Source organism: Rhinatrema bivittatum, chromosome 19, assembly GCF_901001135.1.
Source record: "Rhinatrema bivittatum chromosome 19, aRhiBiv1.1, whole genome shotgun sequence".
Taxonomy (NCBI): Eukaryota; Metazoa; Chordata; class Amphibia; order Gymnophiona; family Rhinatrematidae; genus Rhinatrema; species Rhinatrema bivittatum.
In genome coordinates this window covers 31,994,370-32,008,752 of record NC_042633.1, presented here as the reverse complement: position 1 = coordinate 32,008,752, position 14,383 = coordinate 31,994,370, and the positions used below count along the sequence as shown (strand labels likewise).

Here is a 14,383-nt window from a genome sequence, read left to right as displayed (position 1 = left end):
TGTTTTAATTGTTATAACATTCATTGTAAGAAGTTGTTATATTTGTAAACCAGAGTGAAGGCTTGTACCAAACTTCGGTATATAAAAATGCACAAATAAATAAAAATCCAAGATCAGGAGAGAAACCTATGGATGTGTGATGAGAGGAGGAAGGAGTAGGGGAGTAATGCACTACGCTGTCTGTAAACCCTCTTTTTTTTCAGTATCATTGATCTACCCATGTGTGTCGTATTAAATTCAATCAAATTTATTTTGCCCTGCATGGCCAAATTGAAAAGTAGGACAATCTGCCCTGTTCTTGCTTAAGCAGGACATACATAGTAACATAATGAAAGTAATGAAGGCAGAAAAAGGCCAAATGCTCCATCCAGTTTGCCCAGCAAGTTTCCCTTGGCAGCAACCGCTGCTCTGTGCAGGCCACCGCAAAGTCCTATGTCAAGGGCAGTAATATTTACTGCCCTAGACCTAGGATTATCTTAAAAAGCAGAGCTGTCTTGTATAAAGCAGAACAAGATGTGACATCTCAAGTAATGCCATCTCTTGTGAATTTAGGAACTGGTAGGGGGTTAGCATTACTGCTTTAGGCTGTCACACCGTGAGAGATTGTGGCAGTGGTGGGTTTGGGCCTTGGTCCTCAACCACTGTAGCACCAGCTGCTTTATATTTTTGTTGACTGGCGTGTCCCCACGACATTGATACCTATTTTTCCCGTACCTTGCTTTCTTCTTTCCCTCTGTAGCCAGCTAAGATGGAACAGACACAGCCGCTGGATTGGGATGCTGAAAACCTGGGATGCGAGACCCTGGAGAGCAAAGATGGCAACCAGGAGCCCGTGGGCAGACTTCATGTCTTCAGCAGCTCCTATGGTCCGGAGAAAGGTGAGGAAGCTTTTAAGCTGAAGAGAAGCTCTGTAAAAAGAGAAAACCATTTTCTGTCCCGTTTGCTAGGGTAATGAGTTACTGGATTTCAGTGGTAACTGCAGCTGAAGAAAACAGATCAAGATCCAGCAATGGCTGCTGCATTTATGTTCAAATTATATAGGTCCTATTTTGTTTTACAGGATCACAGTTGAAGAAGGGACATGTGTGGTTTGTAAAACTCATGTACTATAACATATTTGGAAAGTCCTGCTCCTGTTCATACCCAGATCAGTCCAGACAAGTGGGTTATGCATCCCTACCAGCAGATGGAGACAGAGAACAAAACCTTTGAGGCACTGCCACATATACGAGAGTGCCACCTGCAGTCCCTCAGTATTTCTCTGTCTCCAGCAGATGGTAGAGATGCAAACTTGCAGTCTCACTAGTTTTAGTTTAAAAAGAAGAGCATTTCGGATTCAACTCGTTGCTCCCTGAGGTGTTAGGCTAGTTTCTGTGCGCTGTTAGCCACGATGCGGTTCAACTGAGTGTGAGGGCTGCTGACCATGTGTGCGGCCTGTGTGTGCGACGGCACGCTCCCCCGTTGCTGATCCTGTAAGAGTTTTTCTTTTGGCAATCTCGTGGAAATGACGCCAAAACCGCGCATGGTGGCCTGCAAGACTTGTGGCCATTGGTCGGCCCTCCTTATTTCCCCTCCCCTGCCCTCGCGCTACCTGTGCTGTGGGAGGGTACCTCCTCTAGCACTTCAGGAGACTGGAGGGTCTCGAGATCGGGGGCCTCGGCTAGGGTCCCGGGGGACTAATTGCAGCAGCTGAATTGACAGAGGAGCGCGGGCAGCGGCCCATGGGCCCTGGGGAGGCCGATGACTTCCCTCCTCTGCTCTTCCCTGTCTGTTAGGTACCTGCGGAGGATCCGGATGAGTTCTCAGTGATAAAGGGGGATGACCCCAGAGTAGTCCATCTATTCAAGATGGAGGAGTTGCAACCCCTCATTCCCCAGGTTCTGGAGGAACTAGGGGTGAAGGTAGCCCTGGATGAATCGGATAGCGAAGGGGTGAACTCTGTTCTGGATGGTCTGCGTGGGCCGCCTAGCGCCTTCCCACTAAGAAGATCCATAAGCTGGTAAACCGGGAGTGGGACTTTCCGGAACCAGGCTTGTAATACCTAGGTTCAGTCCAGTTTTTACTGCCAAAAGACTGAATATCCTGGTATGTTTTGCAGAAAATGTACGCATTGTAAATAAGTTGAGTTGTTTTTTTCACTGTTTTGATTTTTTTTTCTGGAAGCATGGAGGGTTCCAGCTCCGAGGGGTGGGGAGATGTTCCAACCCTGAATTCTCTGTTCGCCCTGAAAATAAGGGTGGTAGACTCTACTCTTTAGCTTGGGTACATTTCAATACTGAGGGGCTGCAGATGGCACTCTCGGTTATGTAGCAGTTCCTCAAAGGTTTTGTTCTCTGCCTCCATCTGTTGGTAGGGGTGCATTACCCACTTGTCTGGACTGATCTGTTGTATTACAGGAACGAAAATTAGCAGGTAAGAACCAATTTTCCTTTCTCCAGTAAATGGTCCAGTTTTCAGCCTATCCACAATTAATATGAGAGATTTGCATGCTTCTGGCCTAACAGCCATGTTGTTTTCTGTGTCTGGTTATCCTCAAAACCAGACCTGTCTGATTGGAGCTGGTTGTCATTGCTGTCAGGGTTCCTGAATCTATTCTTTCCAGATATCCACACTGAATGTTCTTCCAAAATTTGTGTTGGCATTTTAAAAAAGTTTTAATTTCTTGGCCTAGCAGTTTCCTCCTGCTGTCTTGTGCATTCCAACTTGATCGGACTGGTCTGTACTGGGATTTTGGTGCTGGGAACCCTCACTTGGAACTACCTGGGGCTGTTCCCATTTTGTAACTTTCTTTGCCGCCCCCGCTATGTGCGCATCAAAGTTCTTGTAGTGTGCAAATTCGTGCAGTATTTAATGTGGGTAAAAGGCTCTACCTGGGAGTTCTCTTTTGAAAATTATCCTCTAAGAATGCCTGGGACAGATATAATTAGGGTACTTTTCAAAAAGCATCTCCCAGTTAAAGAGCATTTTAATGGCATTAAGCACTACACAGACTTGTATACTGTTTGCCACTGTTTTGGCTCCTATAAGCTTATTTCTTGGGGAGGATGTGGTATATTTGGATTTTCAGAAGGCATTTGACAAAGTCCCGCATGAGAGTCTTCTAAGAAAATTAAAAAGTCATGGGATAGGAGGAGATGTCCTTTCGTGGATTACAAACTGGTTAAAAGACAGGAAACAGAGTAGGATTAAATGGTCAATTTTCTCAGTGGAAAAGGGTAAACAGTGGAGTGCCTCAGGGATCTGTACTTGGACCTGTGCTTTTCAGTATATTTATAAATGATCTGGAAAGGGGCTGTTATGTTCAGTGTGTCTTGAACCTAATAGTGGTCCCTTGGGTAGAGGTGAGTAAAGACTCCAGAGGGTTTCGGCTTCCTGGGATGAGCAAGGTGGAAGCGTTGTAACATCTCTTTGTCCAGTATGTTGGCAGCAGGTTCCCAGCTGTTTTCCTCTGGTCCGTACCCTTCCCAGGAGATGAGGTACTCCCAGTGCTTTCCTTTTTTACGCACATCCAGGATATCATCTATCTTGTATGCGATGTCATCTTCAGCATCGAAGGGTTGCGGATCAGGAGTCTTCTGAGAGAACTTGGATAGAAAAAAGTGGTTTCAGGAGTGAAACGTGGAAGGCATTATGTGTTTTCATTGAGAGTGGTAACCTCAAGCTGTAAGGCAAAGGTCCCAAATGTCGGACGGTGAAGGGTCCAATATATCGCGGAGCGAAACGAACTGAGGGTAGCGTGAGTCGAATATATTTGGTACTGAGCCATACCTTATCTCCTGGCTTAAATTGAGGAGCTTCTTGATGATGGATATCATAGAATTTATTTGCTCGTTGTCCAGCTTTATGTTGAAGCTCCTTGGTCTGGGTCCAGAGTTGATGAATTTAATCAGATGTAGCTTGTGCAGCTGGAGATGTACCAGTTAATGGTAATAGGAGTGGTGAAAGTGGTTGACAACCATACACAATCTGAAATGGTGAGGATCCTGTGGTGGATGCCAGATGCAAATTCAAGGCGAATTCAGCCCAGGGTAGTAATTCTGCCCAATCATTTTGCCTCGAGTTGACATAGGAGTGGATGAATTGCTTAAGAGATTTGTTCATTCTTTCTGTTTGTCCATTGGATTGAGGGTGGTATGCAGACGTCAAATCCAGAGAGATATCAAATTTTCGACACAGTGCCCTCCAGAACTTGGCGGTGAACTGGACTCCCCTGTCTGATACTATATGTTTCGGCATACCATGTAAACGAAAAATGTGTCGAACGAAGAGCTTGGCTAACTCCAGGGCAGATGGCAGTCCCGGAAGAGCAACAAAGTGCGCCATCTTTGAGAACCGGTCCATGGTAACCCATATCGTATTGTTGCCATTAGAAAGGGGCAGGTCGATGACAAAATCGGTTGCAATATGTGTCCAAGGCTCATCGGGAATGGGTAAAGGTTGGAGCAGGCCCCAAGGGTGACCGGCAGGAGGTTTTTGCCTGGCGCAGGAGGTGCAGGACTCTACGTACGCTTGCACGTCTTTCCTCATAGATGGCCACCAATAGTATCATCGTAGGGTAGCAAGGGTACGGGCCTGTCCAGGGTGGCCTGCTAACTTAGAGTCATGAGCCCAATTCAAAAGCTTCCTCAAAGAGAGGGGAACCACCATCTTCCCTGCAGGAACCGAATGGGTAGCGGCCATCATTAACTTCTCGGGGTCAATGATGTGACATGGCTCATCAGGGACATCATCCGGAGTGAAGGACCGGGAGAGGGCATCTGCCCGAACATTCTTTTGAGCAGGAAGTTGAATCTGTTGAAAAGCAGTGACCATCTGTCTTGGCGATGATTGAGCCTCTGAGCGTGTTTAAGATATTCCAGATTCTTGTGATCCGTGAACACTGTTATCTGGTGTTGAGCACCTTCTAACCAGGGACACCACTCTTCAGATGCTAGCTTGATAGCAAGCAGTTCCTTATCGCCGATGCCATAGTTCGTCTCCGCTGGTGTGAAGCATCTCGAGAAGAATAAGCAGGGGTGTAGAACGAGTGAATCGTTGTGCTGGCTAAGTACAGCCCCTACGCCAATGTTTGAGGCATCTACCTCAACGAAGAACGGCTTATGAGGATCGGGGTGGCGTAAACATGGTTTCTGAAGGAAGGCCTTCTTTAGTAGTTAGAAAGCGGAGATGGCTTCTGGAGACCAATTAGAAGGGTTAGCTCCTTTCTTTGTCATAGCTGTGAGAGGAGCTGTCACACAAAATTGTGCAGAGTAGTTAAATCACAAGCAGATTGTGATAAATTGCAGGAGGACCTTGTAAGACTGGAAGATTGGGCATCCAAATGGCAGATGAAATTTAATGTGGATAAGTGCAAGGTGTTGCATATAGGGAAAAATAATGCGTGCTGTAGTTATACAATGTTAGATTCCATGTTAGGAGCTGTCACCCAGGAAAGAGGTCTAGGCGACATAGTAAATAATACATTGAAATCCTCAGCTCAGTGTGCTGTGGTGACCAAAAAAGCAAACAATGATAAGAATTATTAGGAAGGGAATGGCGAATAAAACGATGAATGTCATAATGCCTCTGTATCACTCCATGGTGAGACCGCACCTTGAATTCTGTGTACAATTCTGGTCGCCGCATCTCAAAAAAGATATAATTGTGATGGAGAAGGTACAGAGAAGGGCAACCAAAATGATAAAGGGGATGGAACAGCTTCCCTATGAGGAAAGGCTGAAGAGGTTAGAGCTGTTCAGCTTGGAGAAGAGACGGCTGAGGGGGATATGATAGAGGTCTATAAAATCATGAAAGGACTTGAATGGGTAAATGTGAATCGGTTATTTACTTTTTGGATAATACAAGGACTAGGGGGCACTCCATTAAGTTAGCAAGAAGCACATTTAAAACATCATATACAATGTTTTCACTCTACGCACAATCAAGCTCTGGAATTCGTTGCCAGAGAATGTGGTTAAGGCAACTAACATAACTGCATTTAAAAAAGGTTTGGATAAATTCCTGGAGGAGAAGTCCATAAACTGCTATTAATCAATAGGCAATAGCCATTGTTTGTTGCTGGCATTAGTAGCATGGGCTCTTAGTGTTTGGGTAATTGCCAGGTTCTTGTGGCCTGGTTTGGCCACTGTTGGAAACAGGATGCTGGGCTTGATGGGTCCTTGGTCTGACCCAGTATGGCAATTTCTTATGTTCTAGTTGTGTGAAAGGAATCTAGCGGATCAGGGTGCCGACCGGCTTGTGGCACTCGAGGACCAGAGTTACCTATCCCCGATTTAAATCTTGACACACCAGTTCAAAAAAGTTGCCTACCCTTGGACTAGAAGGAGAATCTCATATGGACAGTAAATTTGGACAATGTGTGTAAAGTAATATTCTAAAAGAAATGAACAACATCCCGTGCAATAGCAGTGGGTTGCAAAAAAAGAAAAGGTGCAGGTGACTGCTGTAGCGTGTTACGGGTCACGCAGTCAGGGGAGGTCCCTTTCTTCACATCCAGACACGTCTAGAATTCTGAGGTGAAGCACCTTAGGACCCCCTCCCCCCCCCTTGTGTTTCCCAGTGCCTCTGTGGGATCTGAATCGGGTTCCCTCCTTTTTGGCGGGTCTGTAGAGTGAAGACTGGGAAGGCAGCAACTCGTGCCACAGTGGCTCGGTGGATTAAGGAGGTGGTGACAAGCGGAATATGTGGCTGCCAAGAAGCTTCTTCCAAAGCACATAAGAGCGCATTCAACCCGGGCGCAGGTGGTTTCCTGGGCGGAATTGCATAGAGATCTGTAGAGTGTTGACTTGCACTTCCTTGCATACGTTTGCCAGATACCATCGGTTGGATCTGGCTTCGCCGGAGGATTCGTCCTTTGCTAGGGCAGTGCTGCTTGGGCCTCAGGCAGCCTCCCACCCTCCTGGGGAGTAGCTTCGGTACATGCCCCTGGTGTGGACTGGACTTGCCCTACTTTGAGGAAAGGAAATTCAGATAAGTAATTTCACCTTTTTTTTCTATTGCCCCTGCTTGCTTTGGGAAGGACATACTGAGAGGCTGCAGGTGAGACAGGTTCCTTAAGTGGTTTCTTTCCTGCAAAGCTTTCATTCTCCGTCTCTCTCTTCTGGTAGGAGAGAAAAAACCCACGTGTCTGGACTGGTCTGGTAGGACTCAAGGAGAGAAAATAAGCGGGTAATAAATACAACCTAAATCATTGAGAGCAATTGAAAATGCAATGTGTTAAAAAGTTCTTACTCCGATTCAGAACTGATAATGTGTGTGTGCAGACTTCCCCAAGAAGGCTACAAGGCACAGGTTTTGACATTCTATGTTACCGGACTTTAGTGGCACTTCCTATATATAGTATTAACTTATACTTCTTTCTAAGATATATATATATAATATATAATGTGCCTATCTGTAAACCGTTGTGATGGTATACTACTTAACGACGGCATAGTAAATAAATAAAGAAGCAGCTATTGAATGTGCTGGAAGGGAGGGGTACTCTTCTTTGATAAAAGAAAAACTGTTGGATGTCTGTTTTTTGAATAAAAAACAAATTGCTTACCCCCCTCTGCGTGGTTGCAGCACGGGCCCAAAAAAGGGACAGGGAAGAGGCTTGGCCAGGTTGGGGGAGGGGGCAGTATGTGTGGGGCTGTCAGTTTCAAAGCAGGTGCAAATATACTTGCCAAGATTCAGGTCTCTGCTTGAACCGATCTTCTTTTTCAAGGCCCAAGCACGGGTCCAAAATTTCTCCTATAAGACTGTATTGGCACGGCCTCCCTTCTGCTCTTTCTCCCCCCTCTCCTCCCATCACCATCCTCTGCGTTGTGTAGGATTCCTCCAAGAATGTAACCTCCATTGGAAGTCTGGGCCAGGTGTCCGCTACGTTCTCAGTGGGAAAAAAATCTTTCCTCTTATTCTGTTTGGGCTTCCCCTGTGTTTCCCAATCCTCTCCTTGAGGCACATCTAGCCAGTTGGGTTTTCAGGATTGCCACAATGAATATGCATGAGTGAGATTTGCATACCTTAGGTCTCCAGTGTATGTAAATCAATCTCATGCATATTCATTATGTGTATCCTGCAAACTTGACTGGTTAGTGTGCCTGCAGGGGAGGATTGGGAAACACTGCTTTGGAAGACCCTTCCTTCTGGTACTTCGTTGAAGCTGGCTTGATTATTTTCATGTTTCTATCGTATCTTCCCTTTCCCTTATTTTTTTTTCAGGGAGTACATCTTTAGCACCCTTGGGCTTATCTAGTTCAGGCCATGCATCTTTTTGACAGTCCTTCATTGGAAGCTCAGAAATATGCCTGAAAAAATCCAACTAGAAATGCCAACCAGCAAAAAAGATGTCTGAGGCCTCAAATGTCTCTTATAGATGGAGAAACACATATTGACAGAAGCCCGCACGGCTCGGTTCTTGTCAGCATCTTTGGGGTTTTGTCAGCGTGTAACTACTTTTGGTGGAAGGTCTCCTGTCTTTTAAACACTGAAACACTACTACTTACGCTAACAGACAACATCATGAGAGGCTTCGACAACGGTAAACATTACATTTTAGTAATGCTGGACCTATCAGCGGCATTCAATACAGTAAATCATGATATCCTATTAAATAGATTAGAAGAAATAGGACTATGCAACACAACAATCAAATGGTTCAAATCATACCTAAATAACAGATATTTCCAAGTGCAAATCAAAAAAACAATGTCAGAAAGAATAAACCTTCAAACAGGAGTTCCGCAGGGATCAGCCCTATCTGCCACACTATTCAACATATTCATGCTGCCGTTATGCCACCTGCTAGCTGGTCTGGGCATCTCACACTACATATATGCTGACGATATTCAATTAATACTTCCAATTAATGACTCAATTGAGGAAACCTTAACCTTAGCCAACATGTATCTAGATATAATAAAACAGCTATTAAACCAGATGGAATTAGTTATTAACATAGAGAAAACAGAATTCCTACATCTTGAACGAAAAAACATCACAATTATTCAAAACCCAATCACAATCAATAACCAAAAAATACAACTAGCAGAGAAAGTGCGAAACCTTGGAGTGATTATCGATACGGAACTAAGTATGAAACAACATATATCTCTAAAAGTAAGAGAAGGTTACGCCAAACTTATGACTCTCAGAAGACTTAAACCACTACTAAAACCAAATGACTTCCGGTCAGTACTACAAGCATTAATTTTTTTCAAGCACTGATTACTGTAATGCCCTTCTACTAGGATTACCCCACACCACAATAAGACCACTACAGGTATTACAAAACACAGCCGCAAGAATTTTAACTGGTAAAAGTAGAAGAGACCATATCACCAAAACCCTGGTTGAACTACACTGGCTACCCATTGAACAAAGAATTCAATACAAGACTCTTTGCACCATACATAAATTAATACACGACGAAAAGGCAGAATGGCTGAACACAGCCCTTCACGTACACGTCCCTAATAGAAACTTGAGATCAGCAAACAAAGCCCTACTAACTATTCCCACAGTAAAAACAGCCAGACTAACTCAAGTGAGGGATAGGGCCCTATCCCTGGCTGGACCTATAATATGGAACACAATGCCTTTAGAAATCAGAACACAAAGAGACTTCAAAGCATTCAAAAAAAGTTTAAAAACATGGCTATTTAAGCAAGCGTACCACAAAGGGAATGAAGAGTAGAATCCAGGGAATTGTATGATGCAGTCCGAAGAACTCCCACACACACACACACATCAGCTTACTCGAATGGTGTGTGTATGTATATTTTTATTTTACTTTACCTCTATTAGATTGCAACAACAGAGGACCAGACTTGTGTTAATTTATCTTACAGCTGATATACTTAAAGTAGACATGACTTATCACAACCACTGAATACTATTTAATATGAAACTATGTTACAGTATTTGGCACCTGTTTAATATAACTCAACTCATTTAAGTTTTAAATTATGTGCCTTATTGTAAACCGTTGTGACGGCAACTAGCTTAACGACGGTATAGAAAAGATTTTAAATAAATAAATAAATACAGCTTTTTTTGTGCTACGTGGTGTCTGGCTTTCTCTTCCTCTGGCTGCTCTAGTTTTGAGGTTTTAGGTTTGTGAAAATGTTTGATCCCCAGGGGCCGCTTTATCCTCTGCCCATTCTGGATTGGCTGTTTTTGTGGTGCCTTTATGACCCTAGGTCTTGAATGAGTAGATGTGAGTCGGTTATTTACACTTTCGAATAATAGAAGGACTAGGGGTCATTCCATGAAGTTAGCAAGTAGCACATTTAAGACTAATCGGAGAAAATTCTTTTTCACTCAACGCACAATAAAGCTCTGGAATTTGTTGCCAGAGGATGTGGTTAGTGCAGTTAGTGTAGCTGGGTTCAAAAAAGGTTTGGATAAGTTCTTGGAGGAGAAGTCCATTAACGGCTATTAATCAAGTTTACTTAGGGAATAGCCACTGCTATTAATTGCATCAGTAGCATGGGATCTTCTTAGTGTTTGGGTAATTGCCAGGTTCTTGTGGCCTGGTTTGGCCTCTGTTGGAAACAGGACGCTGGGCTTGATGGACCCTTGGTCTGACCCAGCATGGCAATTTATGTATTTATGTATGTAGCTGGCAGCCAATTGGGCAGGGGCCCTGTTGCATCACACAGTTCCTAGTTCTGGAACAGTGCTGGCAAGCCCTGGGAATTGCAAAAGTACACACGATGACACCATCAACAAGCAGAAACAGCGAAAGAGAAGAGTGAGGTCTGATTTGCTGCTGTCTGGCAACGTTAGCACATTCTCCTGTCTTCTCTCTGTCCTCTTAGATTTCTGGATCCACTTCGGGGAGAACAGCATCGGGCGGCAGGACACCTGCCACGTCGCCATCCCAGCCCCCTCCATCTCCAAGCAGCACGCAGTGATCGAGGCCGAGGCGGAGGGCTCCCACCTCATCTATGACTGTGGCAGTCTGAACCGTACGCGGCGGCGCAAGAGTGCCCTGAAGCCCCACGCCCGCTACGCCCTGGAAGACGGAGATCTGCTGCTCTTCGCCGACGTTGCCTGCCAGTACTTCATCCTCCCCCAGCCCAGTGAGAATGGGGCGTACCAAGCCAATGTTGCTGGGCAGGGGTTGAGGAGAAGCCTCTGCGTGAGGGAATCTGATTCGGACGATTCTATTCTGGTGCCAGGGACACAGGGTTGCCCAGCCCTGCCTCTAGTGATCGAGAAGACGCCTGCAGTGGGAGCAGCAAGGAAGATGGGGTATGGAGGTGTACTGGCCAAGGACTCAGACGATGAAAGCGAGGAGGGTGACAGGAGCTGGAGTCACCCACATCAGGGTGAGAGGGGAAGCAGAGGTGAGAGGAACTGCTTGTGTGGAATAGCAGGAAGGGCTGCAGTGTAGGACTGAGGTGCATCAGCAGAGCTATTTTAATAGTAGAATTGTAGCTGGGGGAGCAGGTATAGGAAGTATGAACTGTTCGGGAGGTTGGTATCAAGAGATTGGCTGCAAAGAATTGAATAGTGGCTGGCAGAGGACCATGTTCCACGTAGGTTGAGTGTTTTTCTCTGGGGCTGAAACATATATTGTATTTTTCTTTTTGCTGCTTTGGGCTTCCATGTCATTCAGCCACTGTCAGCGCTATGGTGTCACAAGCCATTCATAACTAGGAGCTAGAGGGCACGCCATGAAGTTAGCATGGGGCACATTTAAAACTAATTGGAGAAAGTTCTTTTTTACTCAACGCACAATTAAACTCTGGACTTTGTTGCCAGAGGATGTGGTTAGTGCAGTTAGTGTAGCTGGGTACAAAAAAGGTTTGGATAAGTTCTTGGAGGAGAAGTCCATTAATGGCTATTAATCAAGTTACTTAGGGAATAGCCACTGCTATTAATTGCATCAGTAGCATGGGATCTTCTTAGTGTTTGGGTAATTGCCAGGTTCTTGTGGCCTGGTTTGGCCTCTGTTGGAGACAGGATGCTGGGCTTGATGGACCCTTGGTCTGACCCAGAATGACATGTTCTTATGTTCTAACCGGGTTTGTTGCCCCTATCATGGTTTACCTCATATCTCACCCATAGAGAATACCTGGTCAACATTGACAACTCTGAGTCCCCACGCATACCCCTCCTCCAGGGTGTCCCCCAAGGATCCTCCTTATCCTCCACCCTCTTTAACATATATCTTCTTCCCCTCTGCTATCTACTTTCTAACCTCGGTCTCAATTTCTTCATGTATGCGGATGATGTACAGATCCTCATCCCCATGCAAAAAACCCTACAAGAAACTCTAAATTTCTGGGAATCCTGTCTTGCCTCCATTAACTCTCTCTTAGACAGCCTCCAACTCGCTCTTAACACAGCAAAAACTGAAATCATCCTCATTTCCAACAAACTCGAGGTTACCTCACAGGCCTCTACTAAAACTACCCCCACAACCCTCCCCATCCTGCCATCTGTAAGAGACCTAGGTGTTGTATTAGACAAACACCTTAATTTTCATCCACACATCAAATCCCTTCTAAAAACCGGCTTCTATAAACTCCACATCCTCAAAAAGCTCAAACCCCTCCTCCACCTTCAAGACTTTCGCCTTGTATTGCAGTCCACAATCCTATCAAAATTAGACTACTGCAATTCACTGCTCCTAGGCCTGCCTTACGCCACAATTAAACCCCTACAAATCTTGCAGAACTCCATGGCACGAATCATCACAGACACTCGTAAGAGAGAACACATCACACCCATTTTAAAAGAACTGCATTGGCTCCCCATCCCTTTCCGTATAAAATACAAAACCCTTACAATACTCCATAACATGCTTCTCAAAAATGACCACGAATGGCTCAAGGAAACACCACGTTTCCGTACATCCAATCGTCCATCCAGAGCCTCCACGGCGGGCACTGTACACATCCCACCCCTCAAAATAGCACACCACTCAACTACCAGAGAGAGAGCCTTTACCATAGCCGGCCCCTCCCTCTGGAATTCTCTTCCCACGTATCTCCGCCTTGAACCTTCCTTACCCAACTTCAAAAAAGGCATCAAAACCTGGCTTTTCTTACAAGCATACCCTGACTCCAGTCAGACCTAAACCCCCCTCCACTGCCACTTCCAATTCCCTTACCCCTTCTAATCCGTTGATGCATCCTAGGGAATTCCTGATTTTGTAAATTTGTTAATTTTTTATTCTCAGTTTTTTTAACACAGTTCCTATCAATTTCTCTCTCCCCTAGCACTTCACTACCTTTCTCCTTCCCGCAACTTCTGCGCTTACTGTCACCTGACCCCCATCCTCTCCTTTTTCCTTCACTGCTCCACCTCCCCCCTCCCTGTTATTTGTAATTTCCTCTTCCTCCTTTACAATGTTGATTGTGAACCGGCATGATATGTCCTATGAATGTCGGTATATTTTAAAAGCTTTTAAATAAATAAATAAATAAATAAATAAAATTTTAAACCCTCTCATCGAGCCATAGACCTGTCTCTCCTACTAGAACCTGGTCTGTGGGCATCCTGAATTTGACCACTAGGTATCAACTGCTGCAAAATGACTGCAACTTCCTCCCACTTCCCCTCAAACCTAGAAAATAAGAACATAAATTGCCCTACTGGGTTACACCGAGGGTCCATCAAGCCCAGCATCCTGTTTCCAACATTGGCCAATCCAGGATGCAAGTACCCAAACACTAAGAAGATCCCATGTTACCGTTGCTAGTAATAGCAGTGGCTATTTTCTAAGTTTAACATAATTAATGGCAGGTAATGAACTTCTCCTCCAAGAACTTATCCATTGCTTTTTTAAACACAGATATACTAACTGCACTAACCACATCCTCTGGCAACAAATTCCTGCCCTTGTTCTCCTCTTCAGGGTCTGTGAATGCTGCTTCTGCAGCATCTCCACCAGTACATGTTTCTGCTTTATGTAAGAGAAGGAAGTTTGCCAGTGGTATGATCTGTTGGTGGTTAGTTATTCCTCAAGCCCTATGCCTATGTCCTTGCCCATTTGTGGTGCTGATGGCGTGTCCCTTCTCTCTAGAATCCTCCACGTTGGCAGAAGGCAGGCATGCGCTCGGCTCCACTGTGGTTTCCACTCCTGCTGCCTCCACTGTGATACCCGAGAGGTAAATCCTTCCTAGAATCCTCTGTTATGCTAGTAGGCCAAAATAGTAACTGACGTGCACTATATGTCATAGGGCAAGACAGGTGAGAAAAGCGTACCAGGAGGAAGCAGTCTCCATTCAATGAAAAGCTCAAGGACAAGGAGTCGTCATATAAAGATGGAGAGAGGGAGGCTGTAAAGCAGCGGTTCTCAACCTGTGGGTCGCGACCCCTTTGGGGGTCGAATGACTATTTGCTAGGTGTCGCCTAAGAGACCATCGGAAATATGGGTTTTTTG

At 45.1% G+C, this 14,383-nt stretch overlaps 1 protein-coding gene across 10 annotated transcripts in view; it reads left to right on the top strand.

The window, feature by feature from the left end:
• The window catches only part of MDC1 (mediator of DNA damage checkpoint 1), a 63,579-nt gene that overhangs the window by 2,046 nt on the left and 47,150 nt on the right, over positions 1–14,383 (top strand). For 7 of the 10 annotated variants that reach the window (XM_029584859.1, XM_029584858.1, XM_029584860.1 and 4 more), the window contains exons 2-4: positions 740–878; positions 10,806–11,336; positions 14,024–14,108. In XM_029584859.1, the coding sequence (XP_029440719.1) occupies positions 749–878; positions 10,806–11,336; positions 14,024–14,108 (746 nt within the window). In that variant the 5' untranslated portion in view covers positions 740–748. The remainder of the gene's footprint in view (positions 1–739; positions 879–10,805; positions 11,337–14,023; positions 14,109–14,383) is intronic. The other 3 variants (XM_029584863.1, XM_029584864.1, XM_029584861.1) reach the window with 2 other exon arrangements.